Source organism: Diachasma alloeum, unplaced genomic scaffold, assembly GCF_001412515.2.
Source record: "Diachasma alloeum isolate Michigan unplaced genomic scaffold, Dall2.0 Dall_scaffold_00296, whole genome shotgun sequence".
Lineage (NCBI taxonomy): Eukaryota > Metazoa > Arthropoda > Insecta > Hymenoptera > Braconidae > Diachasma > Diachasma alloeum.
The window spans coordinates 235203-259237 of record NW_021680435.1 but is presented as its reverse complement, the minus strand read 5'-3'; the positions used below and the strand labels follow the sequence as shown (position 1 = coordinate 259237).

The following is a 24035-nucleotide window of genomic DNA, read 5'->3' as shown; positions in this document are numbered from 1 at the left end:
ATTTTCAAAAATTGCACTTTTTTAATTATTTTATCAATCTTCCTGCGAAAGTAAACTTTCTAATTTTTGTTCAGATTTTTAAAATGTTTTCTAACGGATCACTATCGAAATTCAAATTTAGACCTGCAAAGTTTAAATTCTAAAATCGTTATAAAATGTCCGGAAACTTAGGGTAAAATGGAGCTAAAATGAAAGCTCTGATGTTTGACTACAAAAGTAGAGCAGTATTTCACTGGAGAAAAAATAGCCAAAGTACTTGGATACCCTTGACTGAGGATTTTCTTAACTGGACTTCCTGCACCGGGCCTAATACATTTTAATATACATTTGTATCTTACGTATAACTTTTGTTATTATCAGCATTTTTGTCAAGAATTTATAGAATACTTTTGGATATATTTTCTTTTACGACTTCGTTACAAAATTGATGGCTTGTTTTTTTTTCTATGTAAAGAATAAAGTTCTCTCGAAATATGTGAAGATGTCTGAGGCTTCTCTCTAGAAAAAGATGTTCATAGTTTTAGTAAATGATCCAGGGAATATTGAAGTATATACTTGCTTCCATTAATTTTTTTCCCCTGCTTCAAGATTATACGAATGTGAATCGGGCGAAACTACAAAATTGATTAGAAATTGGAAAGTGGGACCGACACCCTCACTCTCATCCACAAAGATCATCGCAAATGTTGAATCCCTCGGGGAGACAGCTGTTGACTTTGACTTCGCGACGCCAATTATGAAATTGGATGATGATTACCATGGCAATGACGATTGGCATAAGATCCAGTGGCCAATCCTAGTACTTCGTGGAGACGGTGATGTTCTGATGGTCCACGGCAACATTCTCTCTGGGAGGTACGTAATTCCATCTTTTTTGAACCCCTCACCGACGGGACCCTTTTGTTTCCCAGCGTGGAGTACGCTCGATACAACTAGAATGGAATGACTTCTAACCAACGGAAAATTATGAAACCGATATGTGATTGAAGCTACAGTATTCCGTTTTTCGTTATTTGTTTGGTCAAGTTAAATTCTATAGTTTTGGAAATAATGAATTTTAAGTAGAGTCATTCATATTTCCATGGCTCGATGTAGGCATCGACCCCATAAGTGAAGGGTTAATTACTCACTCATTATTGACCACAAAATTATGGGGAAATTGCAATGAATTTTCCATCTATCAATTTTATTCTTCAGTTTGACGAAACCAGACGTCCTGGGTGCATTGACCATGTACCCACCAGTTGCTGACAACTATGGACTAGATTCCTGTTCAATAATGTGCATCCCAACGACTCCTCCTGTTGTTGTCATTGCAACAACCACTGGGAAGCTCTATCATGCACTTTTAATGCGCGAACCTGAGGGAGAGGCTGACGATGAAAAGAGCTGGTCTCAGTATGGGTCCACATACAGTCTACACACGCCTGATGATGCATTGTTTGTTTTTGAAGAAGTGGAAATGGAGCTTGGACTTCTGTTCACTGCTACTGATAAGAAGTACAGGTGCCCAATTAATTTGCACAGAGATAAGGGAAATAAATTGAGGTAAATTGAAACAAAACAATTGCATTCACGTACTTGGAGTAGGGATGATAAAAAATGTTATGTTCATATCGTTTTATTTTTCCAGATATTTCTGCTCACATAATGCAGGGATTCACATGGTAACACTACCAATGATAACACAATTGGAAGAATATGTCAATGCTAGTGAAGGTATTTTCAATTTTACAGGATGACGTCAGCATCTTGCTTACAAATTGTAAGGAGATATAGAATGCAAAATCAGTAATTCAAAGCCACGGGAATTATGAAATAATGATAATCAATGTTCCTTCTTAAAATTTCAACCGTGTCAATTCATTTCTTACTTTTGAGAATTTTAAGAAATTTATCCATAAGGAAGAATCACAAAAATAAATTCTTCCTTACCTCCTACCTCATCCAAATCACATCCAATCATTTCCTATGACGTCACAAAGATGTGAATCGCTATATAAATTCCCTTTTCTAATGTAAAAAGTGAGGAAGAATTACAAAAATAAATTCTTCCTTATTCTTAATTATTCTCCATATTTATAACTTTATCAATATCAAGAGTGATATTAAATATCACCTCAAGTCCCGTTGACAATTGCGTCACCGTTTCCAACCCAATCACAACGTGATTGGCTGAAGCATTGAAAAATTCTAATGCTCATCATTTGAAAGTTATTTTATCGCAGTTTAATCATTCTTGTACCATAGAATTTCTGATTTTCTATTCTATATCCTTCTGAATTTTGTAAGCAAGGTACTGACGTTACCCTCTATATGAACGTAATGTAACTCAATAAGCAGGTTTATTTCATTGTCGATCATGCACGAGAACATTCAATAAAAAATACTCGCAAATTTTAGCCTAGAATTTTATTGTTTTTAGACAATTTATATTCTATTCTTGGCTATTTTTTCGCTTTCATCATAATCGAAATGTTTTCTAGACAGACAGAATTTAATAAAGAGCAACTTCGGAAGAAATACATTCTAATAATTTTTTATGACACATGATCTATAGTCAATTTTCGGATAGTAAATCTCACTAAATTTACCACGTTTCCCTTCTTATATTTTTTAGTGGCGAGCTTCTATGAAATTTTGAGAAATTATGAAAAACAAAAAATTCCGATGAACGAAAGAATGATAGCGTAGGAATGATGATAGGGAAGATCATGAATGTATAGACTTCAGGGATTTTGCGTCAAATTTTTTTTCTATTAACCCTTTACGTACGGGCTCGATGCATGGTATCGACCCACGCGAATGTGCACGCTTGTTTTCAAAATTGATTATTTCCAAATCCATGAAGAATTGATCAGACAAACAAAATTGGAAACCGGAATACTGTAGCTCCAATTAGATACCGGTTTCATAATTTTCCATTCATTTTCCATTCATTAGAAATAATCGAATTCGAGTCGTATTGAGTACACACTGCGCTTGGTAACAGAAGGGCCCCGTACGTGAGGGGTTTACTCACTCCTATTGAATATTTCTAGTTGAAAAAAGAAAGCGTGCGCGTAAGGGTTGATGCTTTACGAACGAAACAATTTACTAGGATTTCTCTAGAATGATTGAAATCGATAGCGAAATTGTAAAACTTTGTAATCTCAACTACTGAATTTTATAGTGAAAGATTTCGATTTGAGACAATCATTATTTGAAGTGATCAACTCATTGATTTCGAATTTTTTATCATTTTTTCGCTCTTCTCATTGTAGAAAATGCGGATCTCAGTTTACCCAGTTCTCTCCTCCCCTCAAGTACCCAGTATTTACTCTGCACAAGAACAAAATACTCAGGACAGGAAGAAGCTACGCCTGTCCTTGGATTCGGATTACTCCAGCAGCCGTGTTCATTATTAATTGCACTACTCTATTCAGGTGTTATTGTTGACTTATCAGTAGTTGACAGGGATTGTTTCCCGAAAGTTGATCATCTAGAACCAGCAGTCAGTTCAAGTAAAAAGGTATTATTGTCCAGGGTGTTCCAAAGTTGATTTGACATATCAGGGGGCTTATTTGGAGATGAAAACTAATAAAATTTTGGTCTCTAACGTTAGGAGTTTGTTAAGAAGTTATTCGTCAACAAAGCAAAAATCCACTGCAAATCACCCTCTTTTTGAAAATTCATATCTTCTCTCTCCCTTAGGCTGGAGACATGGCAATAATGGCAATCGATTGTACATTTAAAGCACAATGATCTGACAGAAAATTGTTTTTCCATCATCATGCTGGGGTGAGAAAACCCGTAATGAATTTCAACAATACACTGAGAGAAAAACAAACACGTTTGTCAAACAAGTCTTTTTTGGGCCAACAAAATCACTAGTTGAAAATTCACAAACAAGAATTTGTTTGGTTCGAATTTGAAAGTCTCAAACGTGAATAATTGTTCTGCTTTCGACAGCAACGAAATATTTGGCTCCAGAGACGGATAATTCACACCAGACGATGCCTTTTCAGGATGAAAATATCTCATATAGAGGAAAATTTATCAACAAATATTTTATCCCTAAGTTACAAGATTGGTATGACATCATTATTACTGTTTCATTGAAAGGGGTCATTTCTTGTTTTTGATTATTAGACAACCAAAACGAAAAACTACTATCCCTTGTTCCGCATAAAACAAAGATTTTCCGGGAGCAAAATACGTATGGGAGTATCGAATAACGAAGGAGCAGTGCTAGAAATGGCATTTCTTGCGTATACAGAGAATGCAATTTTCTTTCAATTACTAAATCTATTTTTGCGACAAAATTTTTTCATTCCGGCGCACTCTCTGCATGTTTAGCACAAAAAAAATCCTTTTTTGATAATTTTTTGTTTTTCTCTGAGTGTCAGTAACATTTGAAGATGGATATGGACCCCCGGGGAATTAGTGGGCTGGAGAAATATCTTTTTCCAGGCCACTAATCCCCCGGTGGTCTAAAAAAATTATTTCTCCGAAGAAAATGACTCCATAGCCCTAAAAATCAGAGCCAACGTAAAAAATTCACATCTCCACTCATTCAATATCGAGGAATGAAATTGATTAAAATCGATTGGACATCCAATGCCATCATCCACCCGGCTTAAATGGGAAATTTCATTAGTTTTCGCCTTCAAATACCCCCTCCCCTCCACTTACCGTCATGATTTATCAGATCCAAATTTTCTACTTATTCAAATTCTCAACTTATTTATATTCTGCTGGATTTCAGATGACCAGAGAGCCTTTCGACATGTACATCAGGAATCTTCTAAAACATGACTCGGCCTCCCAGCCGATCACCAAACTTGGTACAACAACAAAACTCTCCGGAAAAGAATATTTGGAGGTAAAATCTTTTTAAAAATTCAAAATAGATAATTTCCAATAATCCCTCGGTCATTTCTCGACTTGAACAACTCGACATTATAATATGGTAACATATATTTCAGCTTTTGTATCGAGCAACTCATGTATTCCGTTCTAATTACTTCGTGAAGCACGATAAAGTGCGTGCAGAAATTGCTAAAAAAGTTCGTGGCTTGAAAGATTTGAAGAATCATCAGCTGAAGGAACTCGATCATTTGATGGAAACTAGGAAAGATCTGCAAGGAAAAGCTGAGCAATTGGCTGAACGTTACGAGGACATCAAAGATAAGCAAGAAGAGCTAGCGAAGAGGTGAGTATAAATCATATCAATTGAAATAAGCATAAAAATCTGTAAGATAGAAATAAGAAGGGATAAGTCCAAAGTTTCTATATGAACTATTTTGTAAATATCTCTGAAACTGGGGGGTTAAAAAAATGCCAGAAAAATTCGCTCTCTGTCCTTATTTTGCTGTCTATTCTCCCAGGGATATTGAATGAATCTCAGTCTCTCCGATATATTTTCATAGTAATATTTGCAAGATAATCTATGCGTCAATTTTTTTAACCACCACCGTTTATCTCTCGACTATTAAAATCTGATTTAAAATAGTACTAACATAACTTCAATTTTGGAGAGTAAAATCTGAAATACATTCTAAAAGAAAGTTAATCTGAATAGAAACATTCTGGTTGAGTTTTTGCTCAATCAGTAGTCTAGTACCATTGGCGCTAATTAATCTACAGGTGTAAAAATACCATAGAGTCTTATGAGGAAATTAACTTTTCGACGTTAGGGAAAAGATTAAAATTTAGAAAAAAATATCAAAAAATCAAAAAAAATTCTATTCTATTTCTAACATGGAAATCATCGTCAGTGTCAAACTTTTGTAATAAATAATTGATGTTATGTCGAAAAACCCTGGTCAAATGAGAAACTATGGCTTAAAAAAATAATTGACGAAAAAATTTGATGGATTAATTTCTTACACTCATCAAAGTTAGGATTCATGGGATTTTTTTTTTAATTTTGGAATTTATTTTTTCTCGTTATACTCAACGACTGAACTCCAGTCATACTACTTTAATAATTATCAATTTGTACTTTTCTTCCATAAATTCTAATTAGAGCTGAAGAGGTATTACGTCTAGTGAATTACAAGGAACTATCCAGTGCCGAGAGAGCTGATGCCACTGAACTAAAAGATTTGAACCAGAAAGTATCGAAGGAACTCGCTTTTCGTCTGGAGCAATTGAAGAAGAAAGTCGAGCAGCAGAGGATGCACATGGAGGCCTTCAAAAAAGACGAGAAGAAGAATTCATATATTCTTAGCGCAAAGCAAGAAGAAGCTATCAAGAGTAATATTGGACAAATGTATGTAACACTTTAAACTCTACTTTTATTTTCATTCTGTTAGAGAACTCTCAATAAATAATTTTATTTTCAGGGGAAAGAGCATCGCTAACATGATTGCTCAAGTGAAGGCCCTCGAAGACGAACTAGATATTTGAATATTCTCCCTTCATCCATGTTTCATTGAATTTATTGAGAATGTCTTACAATTACTTTCAGTTTTATAATAAAGAATTACATTTCCATTTTCGAATTTATGTAGTTGTTCAGTCATTTTCTAATTAGTCCAACAAAGCTACAATAATTATTTGGTAATCTTATTGCGCCATTTGAATAATTGGTTGGGAAATGGTCTCACTGCGTAAGCTCCTGATAGGAAATCCATATGAACTCTGAATATTTGAATAATTTACTCTCAAAAAACTGAACTTAGATAACGTTCGAAAGATAATGGAGCCGGGCCTTAAATTAAAAAAATTACAAGTATAAAAAATCGATGATCAAATAAAAATAGAACAGAATGGTTTAATTTTCATAATTATTTCATCAAATGTCCTCAATTCCATCAAAATAGATTTTTAATGTGTCAAAAGCGATTGATAATATTTTCTTGACAATTCCATCGAATCATCAGGAGAATAGATGGGAGAATAGTCCAAATGAATCGAAGCCCTCGATCGATCATACAAAAATACAGATCCCACATATGCTATCAAGCTAGTTGGTGATACTGGTAATCTCCCGATAAACCTATTACTGACACTCATGATGAATTCGACAAGAAGAGCAATTAAGTAGGAAACAGGGAGGGGAATACACCAGGACGATCGTTTGACGTAGCAGTCACTGTCTTTGGTGATCCTCTCACAGAATCTGGCGATATCATTCACTTCATTGTCATCGGTTATTGTGATTGGAAGGCCAGCGATGCAATCCGGTCGATCACGAAGAGTATTCTTAGCACAAATTAAGCCCCATGCTGCATTACCTGAAATCACGAAGGGCGACCACAATTCGCAATTTGACAAATTGCATGATATTAGGTATACAAATAAGTTTTAGGACACTTTGCAAAAAATTTAAAATTCATTTTCGAAAAAAGTAAACTACATTTATTCATCAACATAATCTCCATCATTTTGAATGACCTTCAGCCATCTGTTAGGTAATTCACGGATGCCTTCCGCAAAGAAAGTTTCATTTTGCGAGGCGAGGAAATTATCGACCCATTTTTGCACTTCTTCAAATGTTTTGAATCGCACATCAGTCAATTCGTTTTGCATCTTCTGAAACAAGTGAAAATCAGTTGGAGCTAAGTCTAGTGAATACGCCGGGTGTGGCACAACTTCCCATCCAAGAGCTATTAACGTATCTTGGACCGGTTTACCCGCATGAGGCCTGGCGTTGTCATGGAGCAATTTTACTGGACGTTTTCCTTTGCCAGTAAATGGACGTTTTTGTGCAATTTCTTGGTTCAATCTTATTAATTGTTGACGGTAACGATCGGCAGTAACTGTCTCGCCAGACTTCAAAAGTCCATAATGCAGTACGCCTTTCATATCCCACCACATACACAGCATGATCTTCTTACAGTGAATATTGCACTTCGGTGTCGATGTTGCCAGCTCGCCGGGGTTAACCCAATGATATTTGCGTTTTAGATTTTCAAAATAAATCCACTTTTCATCGCCGGTCACAATTTTCTGCAAAAAAGACTCTATGTTGCTTATTGTAAAGATTCAGACATATGTCAAGTCAGCTATCTTTATTTTCATGAGTCAAAAAGTGTGGCACCCACTTTGTTCCTTTTCGAATCTTTCCCATTACGGTTAAGCGATAGGAAATGGTCTGTTGAGTTACTGTTATGTAAGTTGTTTTTCCGTCTGGCAAGAGTTTTCATCCAGCAATGCTTGCAGTTCCTGGTCATCCACCGTCCACCCTTACAGGGGCCCCGGTACGTTCACGGTCACTAAGGTCGAAGTCATCTTCTTTAAATCGCTTATACTAATACTCACATGTACTTTTAGATACAATGTTGTCCCCAAGAACAGAACAAATCGATTGACATGCTTTCGTAACAGTTTTTCCTTGATGGAATTCATAGCGAATGCAGTGTCTAATAAATTGCTTATCGGTCTGCATATTTTATTCACAGAATTTAAGGTTATGTTTATGACTCCTTATGTTTTGATAGTACATAACAAACCCCACCATATCATATGTAAGCGGTAACTTTGAATTAGTTTCAGGACACGGAATCTAAGTGTCCTAAAACTTATTTGTACACCTAATATTTCAAGTCGGCTATCTTTATTTTTTTGAGTCAAAAAGTGTGCCACCCACTTTCTTCGTTTTTGAATCTTTCCCATTACTTTTAAGCGATAGGAAACGGTCTGTTGAGTTACTCCAAGCTGTTTTGCAAGTTGTTTTTCTGTCTGGCAAGAGTTTTCATCCAGCAACGCTTGCAGTTTCTGGGCATTCACCCTTACAGGGGCCCCGGTACGTTCACGGTCACTAACGTCGAAATTACCTTCTTTAAATCGCTTATACCAATACGCACATGTACTTTTAGATACAATGTTCTCCCCAAGAATAGAACAAATGGATTGACATGCTTCCCTAACAGTTTTTCCTTGATAGAATTCATAGCGAATGCAGTGTCTAATAAATAGCTTATCGGTCTGCATGTTTTATTCACAGAATTTAAGGTTATGTTTATGACTCCCTTATGTTTTGATTGGTTTTGATATAGTATAGTAGTTTCCCGCGATCCAGTATCGATATTTTTTGTTCCGATATTCGATATTTTGTATCGATATTGGGTGTATCGATATTTCTGGGTTGGGATCGATATTTTCTCAGGGACAAGTAATGAAAAAAAAAATTAATCTAAAAAATATTCATAACGGATTTAAAGACCAGGGAGGTCACAAGAATAAGATGATTCATCGGGGTCAAAATATCTGAAGGGACAAAAGGATCACAAGACGATGGTCAAATTTCAAGAGAGTCAAACATCACGAGGGTCGAACGTCACGAAGGTCACAAGGGGATGATCAAATTTCACGAAGGTCAAAAGTCACAAGGGTCACATTGAGACGATCAAGTTTCACAAGGGTCAAACGTGACGAGCGAGACATGGAGACGATCAAATTTCCCGAGGATCAAACAGCACGAGGGTCACAAGGGGATGGTCAAATTTCACGGAAATCAAACGTCACGTGGGTCATAAGGAAATGCCTAAATTTTATGAAAGTTAAAGGTCATGGGGGTCACAAGGGGATGATCAAATTTCACAAGGGTCACATGGAGACAAGGTTCACAAGCGTCAAACGTGACGAGCGAGACAAGGGGACGATCAAATTTCACGAGGGTCAAACAGCACGAGGGTCACAAGGGGATGGTCACATTTCACAAGGGTCAAACGTCAGGAGGGCTACAAGGGGATGGTCAAATGTCACGGCAGTTAACCGACACAAGGGGACGGTCAATTTNCATTTCACAAGGGTCAAACGTCACGAGGGCTACAAGAGGATGGTCAAATGTCACGGCAGTTAACCGACACAAGGGGACGGTCAATTTTCACAAGGGTCAAACTGGAAGGGTCACAAAGGGACGATCAAATTTTACGAGTCGGACAGTACGAAAGTCACAGGGAGATCGCCAATTTTTGAACTTTCCAGGGCCCGAAATGATTCCGTAAAAAATTCAATAAACTTGAATAATGAACACCATTATCCTTCCTACAAAGAGTTGGAGATTGTTCCATGTGATTCTCAAAGATCGTTAAAGCATCGTATTTCCTTGTGACTTTTGTGATCGTTTGCTCCTCGCTCCTTTGACGTTGGACCTTCGTGGAAAATGACCATTGGAACATTCAAACGTCATAATATTTCATTATTCCTTTGTGACTCTCGTGAGGTTTGATCCTCTTAAACATTTGCCGATCCCCTCGTGACCCTTGGGAGGTTTGGTACTCGTGAAATCTAACCGACCCTTAGTCAATCTCGTGGCGTTTCACTCCGGTGAAATTTGACCCCTTGTGACCCTCGTGACGTTTGACCCTCGTAAAATTTGACCATCCCCGTATGACTCTTGTGTCGGTTGACTCTCGTGAAATTTGACCATCTTCTCGCGACCGTCTTGCTGTTTGACCCTCATGAAATTTGACTATCTTCTTGTGACCCTTGTGTCGGGTCTCTCTCGTGGAATTTGATCGTCTCTTGTGATCCTCGTGCCGTTCCATCCCGTGAAATTTGACCATCCCCGTGTGACTCGTGCTAAATCGTCTCCCTTGTGGCTTTCGCAGAGTTTGACCCTCGTGAAATTTGATCATTCTCTAGTGACTCTCATGACGTTCCATCCTCGAATGAAGAAAATAATAATTTTGTGCAAAATGTAATGTGAATGACACTGAATATTTATAACTTATCTCAATTTTTCCTCGCGTAATTTAATCGACAAATTTGATGATTGAAAGTGACGGAATCTATAGAATGGTCTGTACCAAATTGTAAAGAATACTGGGATATCCTCACGTGAATGAATCTGAATGTTTAGGGTCTTTTAACGCGACATTCTTCAACTTTAATTTTTTTTTATTTGCCATTGTCATCCAGAATTTTTAAAAAGATGGATATTACGAGTATCGATATTTCCCAAGGCGATACTTTGCGGTATCGATACCAAGCAAACTGCTTCGATGCGATACTGAGTATCGATATTTTTTTGGGTATCGGGAAACACTAATATAATATACCACCATATCATATGTAAGCGGTAACTTTGAATTACTTTCATGACACGGAATCGAAGTGTCCTAAAGCTTATTTGTACACCTAATATTTTTATTTTCTCACCTACGTAAGTCATTTGCTGCTTTCCGCCCTTCCCAGCTAATCTGGGCAAAATATTTCCTCGTGACTTTCCATATTTTAGAACTCTAGAAATGAATTTCGTGTCNTTATTTGTATACCTAATATTTTTATTTTCTCACCTACGTAAGTCATTTGCTGCTTTCCGCCCTTCCCAGCTAATCTGGGCAAAATATTTCCTCGTGACTTTCCATATTTTAGAACTCTAGAAATGAATTTCGTGTCTCCTTCTCCATAAAGTAGTGTTGGTCTTATGGAGACTGTTTTTAATTTTTCTGTTCCTAAAATAAAAAAGAAAATGAAAGTATTAGTCGATGGAAGATAATCAATTTATTAATTTCTCGTAGAGGACTGGTTTCTGTTGAAATATGATGTTTTGAATTCATCATTATAAAATTGGTTCTGCTGATGAGTTTTTTTTTTAGGAAAAACGTAAAACTTAAAACAATAAATCGGTGACTAGTGGATTGAAGGTTTGTACCATTACGGAGAAGTTTTCCATTGGCTTTCAAGACGATCTTTTCAGCTCTTAATTTCGATACAGCATACGCCCCCATCATCAATCTATTCTCATCTGGAGTCCCTAGTTTAGATTCTTTTTCATAAATTACCATTGCTACAATTCCACCTTTGATATACGATCTTAATGTGACCTCTGTGGTGCTACAATAGATCAATCGTTGCACGTTCTGTTCTATACAGAGCTTCACCACGTTTTCTGTAACTGGAAAAATTCAATTATTTAAACAGAGTACCCAACAGAATATTTTCATAGTTGATAGAAATAGAAAAATTGTCCGAATGACCTTTTTGATAAACAAACTAAAATTTTGAGGTGTTCTTGTCAATTAGTGGTATGGTTTTGTACCTTCAAAATTTTTATTTTTTTGAGACTTCTCATATGGTTTTATCATTAGAAAAATTTCGAAATTTGTTTTTCATTTTTTTTCATTTTCCTTACGCTCATTATGTTAATTTTTTTTTATTGACTTGTCGACAACATTTTTTTTTTCATTTCCAATAGGGATTTCCGATGGAAATGTTTCGTTCTTTTGATTGAGCATATTAAAAAAGGAGAGTGAGTTCTCATTCCATTCTATCAAAAAAAATTGTTTCTAACTCATTTTTTGAAATTTTTTCAATTTTTCAACTTTTTCTTTTTTTATTTCCAAATTTTATCCTTTATTTACTGAATATGCTAAATTTTCCAATGAAAAATTTAAAAACTGACAAATTGTAAATATTTTCATACCCAGAACCAGGGAGAAATTATTTTTGGATACAACGGAGTGAGAACCTACTCTGATTGTTTAATATATTCCGTGAACAAAAGTAGATAGAAAAGACTTTTTTTGCTTGAATTGCGTCAAATCATTTTGCCCCGTTCTCCCCTAAGTGTTCCCCACTGCGATAATCAATAATATTTTGAATAGTAGAATTCCAGTAAGTATTAAATCCCTTCCGATGAACTATGATAGTTGTTTAAAAAAAAATCACATACCATCCACATTATTTCTTTGCAATTTCCCATAATTCGGAGGAAATTCGTAAGACACTAATCCAGCACAATGAATAACAACGTCAGTATTTATGAAAGCATCGCGACAGCTCTCAACATCCAACAAATCGTTGATGAAATGTTTAAACTTGGAAGAACGTTTAATTCCACCAGATCCAACGATTGAATAGTCTCGAAGAGCAACTTTGTCCAACCCCCGAATTTCTGACACTGTTACATCTTGCTGTAGCTGTTTCAACACGTGTTGCCCCAGAAAACCGGTTGAACCTGTCAAATTAATCGAGAAAAACTATAGGACCGATTCCAATAGTTCATTATCGCACTGGTTCGAAATGACATTTTTGGCGAATATGAGGTTTACAGATCGAGTCAAATGCGAGGTCTCTAATCACATTCTTTAAAACGACATTTGACATATTCTTCCTCAATCCTGCCACCTATTTTTGTCAAGGTCTCCAAAAAATCTGAAAAAATCTGCGGTTTAATACTCATCAAAAGTACTCCACATATAGAAAAATTCAATAGAAAACCTAGCGAATTCGCTAGAAAATTCTATTGGAATTATATAGGAATTCTATGGGGTTCCTATAGGATTTCTATTGAAAAATTCTATTTCTTTTTTACGCCGATTCTATTAGATATTCGATAGGAAATAGTCAATAGATTTCGAATTTCTGTTCCAATTTTTCTCTTGAGATTTTTTCTATTAGAATTATAGGGCACAAATTTTCTATTTTTTCCGCTGGTTTTTGTTGTATTTTGCATTACAGAATCCGAGTGGAAAAAACTTAGAAAATTGATGCCCAAACATTCTTGTACAAAAAAAGAGAAAATTCCAAACAGAAATTCGAAATCCTATTGACTTTTTCTTATCGAATATCCAATAGAATCAGCGCAAAAAATAAATAGAATTTTTCAATAGAAATCCTATAGAAAAGCCATAGAGCTCCTATAGAATTTCCACAGAATTTTCTAGCGTATTCGCTAGGTTTTTCATTGGAATTTTTCATGCGTACCTCTGAATTTTTTCAGATTTTTTCGGTGTTTCCCTGAATGTTTCAAAGAATTTTATTAGCATATGAAAAAAGGGGGTGTGGAGAATTTAAACTCTAGAAATAGCGTAAGAACTCCCTTTTTACGCATTTCGACATTTTTGGTTTTCTTAAAAAAAATTGAGGTAATATGATGATTTATATTCAACATTTATCAATGAAAATAGAAATGGGATGGACATCGGCTTCGGAGAACAAAAATCATCTTGGCTAATTTTTTTTCTTCAAGAAAAACAAAAATGTCAGATTGCGTAAAAATGGAATCTGTCAGGTAATTCTAGAGTTTAAACTCTCTAAATCACTTTTTTCCTATAATAAAAAAATTATTTGAAAAATTCAGATAAAAATCTATATTTTGTGGGGCAAACTTTTTTTTCTCGGAGGTCAGCATCTCCTGATAAATTTTTTTTTTTCGCAATTTGTTCAGATCCACTCATTTCCGTCACGGATGTTTAAAAAATCTGAAAAAATCCACAGAGAGTACTTCTGATGAGTATTAAACCACTGATTTTTTTCTGATTTTTTGGAGACCTTGGAAAAAATAGCTGGCTGAATTGAGGAAGAAACCATCACTTACGAACGTTTGCGTTGCATTATTTTATGTGACGGACTTCCTGCACGCAGTGATGCAAAATAATGTTGTTTATAAATGCGATTTTCTCTTCAATACTAGAATGATTTACCTGTCACCAATACAACGTCGCCTCTCTTACGCGCCATTGAAGCAACACACCTCTTCATTTTCTGCTGATTCAACACCTTTGAAAATGCTCGACATTCGCGACATCACTATAATGTGAAGAGGGCAATAACGCAAGACCTTTCATTATCAAAATTTGATCAACTTTATTTTTTCATTGTACATAGAGTTATCATGCCAAAAGACTGATGATTACGTTCTTTCACTGAGAAAATTTCGTATTAAAATCATTAGCTCTGTCTCCTCAAGAATTGATTCCTACAGATTACAATGTTCCCCTAATGCTCAGCATTACAACAGTATACGGGGAGCAATGCAAAGAAAATTATTTACTTAACGAGTATGTAAAATCAACGGTTTTCAGCATTAAAAAAATATCCGGCCAAACTTGACACTGTGTTTTTTCATTTTTTCCAGTTTTCTTCCCCTCATCGATTACAGCTTGTTCAGTTCGATATTATTGAATTTACGTGACATTAAATGTAACTTCAATTTTTGACGAACGTTAATTTCGTATTATGCAACACTTATGCCTGCAGTTTGTAAGTAAGTTCTCAGGTGATTGGCATTAGGTTCTGGAATTTGTCCGAGGAGACCTGGAAGCTGTCCAGGGGGTAGTCGACCGAGTCCCTGGGCCAGATGCAATCGAACATCGCCAACAGCTGCAAAAATTAGCGAAAACTTTCTTAAATAACGGAATAAAATTTGAATGCAGCTTTTTTCGTGAATATTTTTAAGGTGCCGAGGTTTGTAAAAATCCATCGGGAGACCCTTTTTCGAATATTTCATGTATACACCAAAGGTTTTGTAATCATTTCCTTCAAATCTTAATTAGTTAATGACTGTTTCGAATTGTTTGTAGGATAGGATGATTGTGAATTCATTTGTGAGTGTGGATACTTTACACAAAATTTGAAAGTGTTCACTATTTTTTTTCGGAAACATAATTCTCAACATTTGCAGTTGAATATGAAAACGTACATGCAAACTGAATTTTATACTATGTTACCAACCATTTTACAATTATTTTATTATTCAAGCTTTTGAAAGAAGCATTTGAAAAATCGAACATTATGATTAGAAAGTCATATTTGGCACGAATATTCATAAAATCATTGGGAAAAACATATTCATGAAAGTTAAGACATTTCTCTGATCAATAATAGATAAAGAATTGATTTTATACTGTAGAAATTATCTCTATCAATTGTGAATAAATTTGTTTCTATTCAAAGTATTCACAGAAATTCATTTCGTTCACAGAAGATTCGTTTGTGAATTCATTTGCGAGTTATGGATACTTAATACAAAATTCGAAAGCGTTCACTATTCTTTTTTTCGTAACAATAATTTTCAACATTTGCATGTTACCAGCCATCTTGCAATTATTTTATTATTCAACCTTTTGGAAGAAGCACTTGAAAAATCAAAAATTATGATTAGAAAGCTAAATTTCGCAAGAATATTCATAAAATTATTGGGAAAATCGTATTATTGAAAATTAAGACATTTCTCTAATAAATGATTGATTACCAATTAATATTTTACTCTAGAAATTATCTCTATCAATTGCCAATAACTATTTTACATGCAGTGTTCGCAGAAATTTATTTCATGACAGAAAAATGAGTTTTCTGTTTAAATAATTTCCACCATTAACTACATGAATGTATCAACATTTTTCCACTCAATTCAATTCAAAATATGCAAACCAACAGTGTAATCAGTACGACACTTTAGATGCCCCTTGAATTACCTTGAAATCATTCATTTCCATAATATTGGCATAATTGAAAAAGCTATTGAGTCGATGTAATTATGATATTGTTTCGATAATTGCCAAACTCTTCAGGTAATTATAGACTAAAAAATGTTAAAGCACTCTTTGCATAAAAAGTTCTGGGGTTTTTGAAAAATTTCTCCAATTTTTTACTGAAATCCACTAGTTCCACAGGTATTATCGAAAAAAATTGTTCGATACTACCGAGCATTAATTGAAGAAATCTCCTTACCTTCTAGTGGATCTTTCCTCGGATTCCTGGCGCAGAGGAGCTGGCTGTAGGCCGCCTGATACCCAGGATTATCCTCGATCTCCGGCATGAGCAGATCTTCAGGCAGGGAAGTCTCATCCTGGGGGAGTTCAAAGAACTCCACCAGAGTAGCCAAAAGTTTCGGATAAAACACATTATAAGGATTCTCAATCATCGCAGGACAATCAATAAGTAGATTGGACATTCCCACAGCCGCAACTTTCCTCTCAATCTCCCCGGAAACTTTCTGTAAATCTGCGATGATGACTCTCTCCAGCACCATCCCAAACATCTGCGGTTGGATCTGATCGATCATCGAGACGAGGGTCGAAGCTCCATACCTGATGATGTAATACGCGAAGAAGACAATAAGACCCTTCACAAACTTCGTAGTCTTCGTGGAAGAGAGTCTTTGAAATAGCAGAACAAATATTTGCTTCATGAAGGGCTCCAGAACATTAGGAGGAAAACTCTCAATGATCGTTTGCATCAGTAAAAACCCTTCATGATCGTTGGCCTTCGAAGCAATCAGCTTCTGGAAGACTCCAAGCAGTCCACTGGTCTTGTCCTGCGCGATGATTTGGTGTGCCCCACGACTGACAAACGCCTGAAGCAGTCGATTGAGAGGATGAATGTTCCCCTGTCTCTCGAACAAAACTGGAGCCAGGAGACAAGGAAACAGGGCCATGTAGGGCTCAGGTACTTCTTGCCCAGTGCGAAGCTCCAGCAGAAGTGCCAGTATTTGGAATACGTAGGGCATGAACTCTTGGACATCTTGCTGAAGAATCCCCTGGAAAATTGGGAAGAGGACCTGCTCGAAGGAAATTACAGCCTCAGGATTGGTCTTGCAGACGATTCTGATGGACAGACCAAGGGTCTCGAAGAGGTAGTGATTGAAGTTGGGTCTGCTGGGGTTTCTGGCGACGATTGCCAGCTTCTCCGTTAATTTTGGTAGAAGATCTCCCAAGAATGGCACAACGTTCTCTTTTAGAGTTCCAAAGCTTCTCATGATTGCTTTCATCGCATACTCGTTCTCCCCTGATCCTGACAGTTCTAGGAGAGCGAAGAGGCCTTTGAGGAGGTCAGCGGCGAGTGGAGCAATCTCCTCGCCCATCACGATGACGACGTTGTTGGGCCCCTTTAGAGCTAGGATCTTCTCGATGGCGCAGGCTGCGTAACTGTGGACCACTGGGCTTGAGGCTGTCAGGTGTCTGATCATGTGGGGAAGACTACCCACCACTAGCACTCGTGGGAGGATGGACCTGAACGTCATGATGAACTTTATGGCGTCTGCCTTCAAGACTGGAAATTCGTTGATGTCTGGCCTTGCCAACTCTGGTTCAATGTGCTGGGCGGCGAACTGGGGTAAAGGCACGAATTCATTGCTCTGGGTCACTCCGTGCTTCTGGGTTTGACCTTTACTTGCACTGGAGGTCACTAGGTAGATTACTGCGTCCTTCTTGCGCCAGTTTTCTGACGGCTTTGCTGCATATTCTGCTAGACGTTCCTAGAATTGAAGGAATTAAATTTATTACAACCATTTGCAATTTAATAGGTTGATGAAGTCTTTAAAAACAGTCCAGTGAAGTTAATTTTTGAGATCTAGTGTCTCTCTTGAAAACATTTTTTCGAAAATAGGCCAAATAAGAATTACTAGCTACACCTTTGATATTGTATTTTCTTGTATTACTTGGTGCCAAATGGTTCACGGACGAAAAAATTTAATAGAAAAACCTATCGAAGTCGTTAGAAAATTCTATTGAATTTCTATTGAACTGTTCTATTAGTTTTTGGCCGATTCTATTGAAATGTTCAATAGAAAATATTCAGTAGAAAAAGTCAATAGAATTCAATTTTTCTATACAATTTATTCTATTGAGATATTGTCTATAGAATTTCCTCGGCTGAAATTTTCTGTTTTTTCGTTTGACTTTCTTGATGAGAAGAAAAGAAAAATAGAATGAAAAAAACTTAGAAAATTTGAGTCGAGCAAATTCTATAGAAAATATATGAAAAGAATAAGTTATATAGAAAAATTGAATTCTGTTGACTTTTTCTATTAACTGTTTTCTACTGGACATGTCAATAGAATCAGCCAAAAACTAATAGAAAGTTTGATAGAAATTCAATAGAATTTTCTGACGAATTTGATAGGTTTTTCTATTAAATTTTTTCGTGCGTGTTGTTGCATTATATTCTTTTTGTTTTTTATTTATTAACTGTTACTATGTTATCACCATATGTACTGTGGATATCTTCACAAGAATGCAGTGAATAAATAGTATATTTTATTTGTGAGAGGACTGACGGAATATTCGTAATGAAGGTCATAATACTATTTTTTTTATGTATAATGTCTCACAATAGTTCCTCATTGCTTTAAGGAAATCCAAGTATTTTTTAAAGTCTGGTGCAGACTACACTATCGACTAAACCATTTGCAATCATCAAATTTGTCAATTAAATTGTGTGAGAAATTTTTTGAAAAAATGATGGATATTCAGTGTCATCCTAATTACATTTTGCATAGAATTTTTTTTTAACCTTTGTTGTCTATGAATAAATAATTGAAATTGTTTAATCTTTCGGAAGCCTTTTTTAGGCATGAAATCGATTTTTAGTAAAATTCTGAATATTAATAAATTTGTGACGATTCTGAATAAATGATTTTTATGGTAAACAATTGACCGTTTATAAATTACTTATAGATGATAATGCTCGCAATTTTCAAATGATAATGCTTGTTTTCATGATAATTCTCGTAATTTTCAAAAATTGTACTTTTTAAATGATTGAAAAAAAGTAAAGTCCAAAAGTAAACTGTCTATTTTGTTCAGATTTTTAAAATGTTTTCTAACGATTGAAAGAAAAATCCTTTCTTGATAACTTTTAAAAAACTATTTTTTTGGCACAAGTGAGATTTATTGGAGAACTCGGTCATTTTTCTTTCAGTGTAGAATGAACAAAATATGGATATCCCAGTCAACTCTCGTTCTTAGCCCCTTCTTAAGGAATAATATTTACCATAATAAAAACTCCGAAAATCTCCATAACTTTAGCCCCAAAGTACTTCGCCAGAACCTTGACAAGATCACAAGCAGCTCTGCGTCTAGTATCAACATCGCTGCCCTCGATATCCCTCCTGATGTACTCCTCAGGATTATCCTCAAACAGTTCGTTATCAGACTCCCTGAACTCGATATTCGGTGTAATGAGATTCGTGCAGATGTTCCTGAGGTTCTGAGGCTCTTCGAATAGGGGTCTGTACTGATCTCTATCAGCAACAGTCACCAAAAACTGAAGTGAGTTGGAAACAAGTGCATCATACTTCGGTTGCTGGCCTGTGCTGTTGAGAAGTGCCCAGATGGCCTCCAGGAATTTAGGCACATAATTCTGAAACTCTTCATTGTACTTTTGTGCATAAAGAACTATGTTGTCACAGACTTGTGATTTCAACTGTTCGATCACTCCAGCCTCTTCGTCGTCATCGGTTTTTAGGAGAGGAACATCAGTAGTTAATAAAGTGTGAAAATTTCCCATCCATATTTCCATATTATCCTCGAAAAATTCCGGCAAATCTTGAAAGTTTAACGAGTAAAAAACTTTGCTCAGAATCGTCAATGAGTTATAAATGACCTTGAGAGCTTCAACATTATTAGCATGAACCTGGGTGAGGTTCATCGTCGCCAGGAAGAGATCGGTCAAGGGTTTAGCGAATTTATCGAGGACAAATTTAATCTCCTCCCAGAGAGTTTGACTCTTGAATTCGTAGCGATAACGTTTGAAGAGGGAGTGGGCTGTATGGAGGACTCCGTTGATAATGTGGAAGTCTCCTGTGTTGAATTTGTCCACCATCTGGTCGATGAGATCTGGCCACTTGTTCGGAAAATCATGACGTCCGATTATTGACACTGCGTCTGATAGTTGCTTTTGAATCGAGTCTGGCGAATGCAGCATCAGGTTTACTATTAGTTTCTTTATTGCTTCACGGTCTTGGGCGTGAATTTTATCAACTCCATCTTCATCCTGAATAAAGTTAAATGAAATCATTATCAAACGTCATGAAGGATCGATCAGAATTTGTGTCCCTGTATTCCGACAATGTATCGATTCCCATAAAAATGTGTTAATTGTAGAAGGCAAATAATACGTTCATTCAAAACGTGTTCATTTACGTTTTTAAAAATTTTTGGCTGAAATTGCCGGTACACTTTTTGGAGTGTTTTTATCATGTTTTAGTCCAAGTGAAATTTCAGGGATTTTTGTAACTGAAAATTCTGAATTTCATGGAGAAATCACTGTGTAATACACCGTTAGAAAAAAAAATAGATTTCGTGACTACACTGGATTCAACCATTTTCAATCATCAAATTTGTAAATTAAATTGCATGAGAAAATTTTTTAAAAATCATGAATATTCAGCATCATTTAAATTACATTTTACACAGAATTATTATTTTGTTAAACATTCGTTATTTACAGATAGATAATTGAAATGGATTAAATTTTCTGGAGCCTAATTTTTTTCGGCATGAAATCGAGTTCTGGTAAAATTCTGAATATGAATAAATATGAATAAATTCAAACAAATGATTTTCATGATGAAAAATTGATTGTTTATAAATTATTTGTAGAAAATGCTCGTAATTTTCAAAAATTGCAATTCTTGAATTATTCTATCAATCTTCCTCTAAAAGTAAACGTTCTATTTTTTTCAGATTTTTTAAATAGTCTCCAAGGATTTATATCGAAATTCAAATTCAGATCTGCAAAGCTTACATAAGAAAATCATTGTGAAATATCCGAAAACTTGGGCTCAAGTACGGCTGAAATGAAAGTTCTGATATTCGACTGCAAAATTAGAAAAGCATTTTACTGGAGAAGAATAGTCAAAGTACTTGGAAATATCCTTAATGAAGAAAAAATGATGAAATTTCAGATTTCACTCGAAATTCAATGAAGTTCCGAATTTTTCAACAGCATTGGGATGAGAACTCCTCAACCTCTTGCACTTTTTAATGCAATTATGAATATGTAGTGCCAAATAACGATGAATTTTCAATTAATTGAAAATTGAAGAATATATTCGCTTCAATTTTCTTAATTTTTGTTAAATTTTCCTTATTCTGCGCATGTAAAGACCGAGCAAAAATTTTCACTCAATATATTCTTACAGGGAACAAAAAATAAAAATTTTGACGTCCAATAAATTAAAATCGGATGGCTAGAACTCTAATTATTGAAAAAAAAAATGGGAAAACGGAAAAAATCATATCTCCGAACTGGGCTGTCGAAAAAATCTGAAAACATTCAAGAGATAGTTTTCAACCCTCCCAATCATAGAAAAAATCGCCATCAATTTTCAAAAGCATGAGGGTCAGCATTTGACTCCCTTGGCGGGGAATACCTCATATAAAAACTAATCGCTCAGAATGAGCGTGTCGGGAGCTTTCTCACACCTTCCACAGGTCTCAGAATGGAGGGGAAAAACAATTTGAAAAATATATTTTGGTGATAAAAATAGCCCCGTGATGATTAAATGAATCTAATTGTGTTACTGTAATTAGATTACTTACAATTTTCCAATTACGTTTGATGTAGTTTTTGAAGGCCACAGCACCAGCTATCCTAATTGTCAAGTCAATGTGCTGTTTCTCAACTAGATGCAACAATAAAGCCGGATAATTCTGATTTCCTTCAATTGATTCCAAGAATTTTTCAGCTGAAAATCATTATTATTTTGTTTTCATTGTTGAATTTTCAGTAACAAAATGGTAAAAACAATTGGATGTCATGTTCTCATGAGTCAGAAGGAATGAAATGTGTCGGTTTGTATATTTCAGATGGGGTTGTGATGGATTTTCAGAGGTTAAACGCTCACCGGGTCTTCTGACATCTACATCTGGGCTCAGTGTGCGGTGCAAATAATCGCTGAGTGTAATTAAATTGGCCCCTTCGAGTTCCATGATGCCAACAATTATTCTTAACTTATTAAATTTACTCCAACTTAGAAGGAACGATTATCACAAATAAAGAATCAAATGCAGCCAGGAATTCACCACCGGCTTTGTGCAATTTCAATTTTCTAACCTTTCAGAGCTTCCAGGGGTTAATGACACGACGCTCCTGTAGAGGGCAGAGAGAGAGAAGTTGGGGGAGAATTTCAAACGGGTTGTAAACCTTGGTTGCACCCACGGGTGCCACGATTTTTTCACCAGAGCACAAATTAAGTAAATAACTTAAACATAAATTCAAAAATTACGCCGATTAAATTAACAAGTAGGGGGCAGCGAGAGCATATAATAGTGAGTATGCTACTGAGTCATGTTTTAATGCTTTCTTCGCCATCAATAAATTGATGGTATGCTTCCTAATTATTTCGGCATAATACATTCAGTAGCGAAATGGTAAAAGGAGATAAGTCAACTTTGACTATTGACCAGTTTTCAATCAATATCTCTGAATCTAAGGGAAATGACGAAATTTTTGTTATAACCCTTTTTGTGGAGTCGATTGATTGCTACAACAAATGTAATTATGAAAATTTAGCTATCTCCCTTAGATTCCGAGATATTGATTAAAAACTGGTCAATAGTCAAAATTGACTTATCTCCTTTTACCACGTCATTACTGATTTTTTACTTCCGAATAGAAGCCTTGTGATCGGTCATTTTTACGATCTTCTAAGTTTGCTTGGAAATCATGTAGAATGTCATGAAACGTGAAGATATGATGGTTTAGAAAATGTGTGTGTGTATGTCCGTGTGTATGTCCAGATTTTTCGAAATTTTTTTATAAATGTCAACAAAAAGACAAGTAAAGTTGCAGCTATAAATCTGAAATTTTGTCACATAATTGCTATCATATGGAAGCAGCTCTGGGCGCAGTTTCAGCCCAATCGATAAAGTAGTTTTTGAGATACAGCAATTTCTCAAAAATCGTTTTCCTCAATATCTCAAAAACTACGTGACCTAATTGAACTTTTTTGACGTCAAAGTGTTGCTTGTGATAATATCTATCAAATCAAGCCATAATATCCCTACGAAACTAGAGACAGTTCGATGATAATTGGCATTTTTCATTTTTATGATAAAATTTATGTATATTCACGATAACTCCCGAAAAACTTGAGATAGGATATTGAAATTTAGTGAGATTGTAGCTCTTATGATATTACAGGATGAGTTCGTGAATAGGCGAAATCGACCAAGTGGTTTAGAAGATATTCAACTTTTTGTGAAAAACTATTTTGCTCAATATCTCCTAAGACACCTGAAAAAATAGTCGTACTTCGATTCAGTAAGAAAGGCTCACCACCGGAGAGTACTCGTATTAGAATAGGTCAGCTCCAAATTAATTCATCACCAACAGCAAAATTTCTAGGATTACACTTCGACCAAAAATTAAATTTTAATCACCAAGTCACCACGATTCAGCAGAGGTGCCTTAAAGCTCTCAATTTAATAAAATTTCTACGTGGAACAGGTTGGGGAGCTGATCCTGAAACATTAATGGCTCTATACAAAAGCTACGTCAGATCTATCATGGACTACGGTCTCATTAGTTATTTTCCATGTACAAAAAAGTACATGGCAAAACTGGAGTCCATACAATTTGCGGCCATT

General features: G+C 35.6%; 3 protein-coding genes across 5 annotated transcripts in view; 1 reads left to right on the top strand and 2 right to left on the bottom strand.

The window, feature by feature from the left end:
- Nucleotides 1–6492, top strand: part of LOC107039333 (nuclear pore complex protein Nup88) — a 126202-nt gene extending 119710 nt beyond the window's left edge. For both annotated transcript variants that reach the window (XM_015258895.1, XM_015258896.1), the window contains exons 4-11: nucleotides 589–855; nucleotides 1198–1548; nucleotides 1634–1719; nucleotides 3264–3511; nucleotides 4748–4864; nucleotides 4968–5194; nucleotides 6011–6256; nucleotides 6330–6492. In XM_015258895.1, the coding sequence (XP_015114381.1) occupies nucleotides 589–855; nucleotides 1198–1548; nucleotides 1634–1719; nucleotides 3264–3511; nucleotides 4748–4864; nucleotides 4968–5194; nucleotides 6011–6256; nucleotides 6330–6393 (1606 nt within the window). In that variant the 3' untranslated portion in view covers nucleotides 6394–6492. The remainder of the gene's footprint in view (nucleotides 1–588; nucleotides 856–1197; nucleotides 1549–1633; nucleotides 1720–3263; nucleotides 3512–4747; nucleotides 4865–4967; nucleotides 5195–6010; nucleotides 6257–6329) is intronic.
- On the bottom strand, nucleotides 6410–14400 carry LOC107039335 (3 beta-hydroxysteroid dehydrogenase/Delta 5-->4-isomerase type 1). 2 transcript variants are annotated; one of them, XM_015258900.1, is made up of 5 exons: nucleotides 14364–14400; nucleotides 12611–12895; nucleotides 11591–11833; nucleotides 11232–11390; nucleotides 6410–7223 (listed from the first exon to the last, which is right to left on the bottom strand). In XM_015258900.1, exons 1-5 carry the CDS (start codon nucleotides 14398–14400, stop codon nucleotides 6814–6816), a joined length of 1134 nt encoding a protein of 377 aa, XP_015114386.1. In that variant the 3' UTR covers nucleotides 6410–6813. The 2 variants fall into 2 exon arrangements, 1 of the variants encoding a protein (XP_015114386.1); XR_001460955.1 differs by lacking the exons at nucleotides 11232–11390; nucleotides 11591–11833; nucleotides 12611–12895; nucleotides 14364–14400 and adding an exon at nucleotides 8579–8675 and having other exon boundaries at nucleotides 7139–7223.
- A 106-nt stretch (nucleotides 14401–14506) lies between these two features.
- Nucleotides 14507–22501, bottom strand: LOC107039309 (exportin-2). Its single transcript, XM_015258864.2, has 5 exons — nucleotides 22292–22501; nucleotides 21987–22132; nucleotides 19435–20436; nucleotides 16393–17917; nucleotides 14507–15042 (listed from the first exon to the last, which is right to left on the bottom strand). Exons 1-5 carry the CDS (start codon nucleotides 22374–22376, stop codon nucleotides 14897–14899), a joined length of 2904 nt encoding a protein of 967 aa, XP_015114350.1. The 5' UTR covers nucleotides 22377–22501; the 3' UTR covers nucleotides 14507–14896.
- Nucleotides 22502–24035: the final 1534 nt, after the last annotated feature.

Excerpts from the sequence above, each read along its gene's own strand:
- LOC107039335 (XM_015258900.1), bottom strand. The coding sequence starts at position 14,400 with ATGGCGCGTAAGAGAGGCGACGTTGTATTGGTGACAG. Across the intron at positions 11,834-12,610 it reads GCAAAGAAATAATGTGGATG|TTACAGAAAACGTGGTGAAG; the intron begins GTATGTGATTTT and ends GAATTTTTCCAG. Across the intron at positions 11,391-11,590 it reads TGGAAAACTTCTCCGTAATG|GAACAGAAAAATTAAAAACA; the intron begins GTACAAACCTTC and ends TTTTTATTTTAG.
- LOC107039309 (XM_015258864.2), bottom strand. The coding sequence starts at position 22,376 with ATGGAACTCGAAGGGGCCAATTTAATTACACTCAGCGATTATTTGCAC. Across the intron at positions 20,437-21,986 it reads TCAAACGTAATTGGAAAATT|GATGAAGATGGAGTTGATAA; the intron begins GTAAGTAATCTA and ends AACTTTATTCAG. Across the intron at positions 15,043-16,392 it reads GAGGAAAGATCCACTAGAAG|CTGTTGGCGATGTTCGATTG; the intron begins GTAAGGAGATTT and ends TAATTTTTGCAG.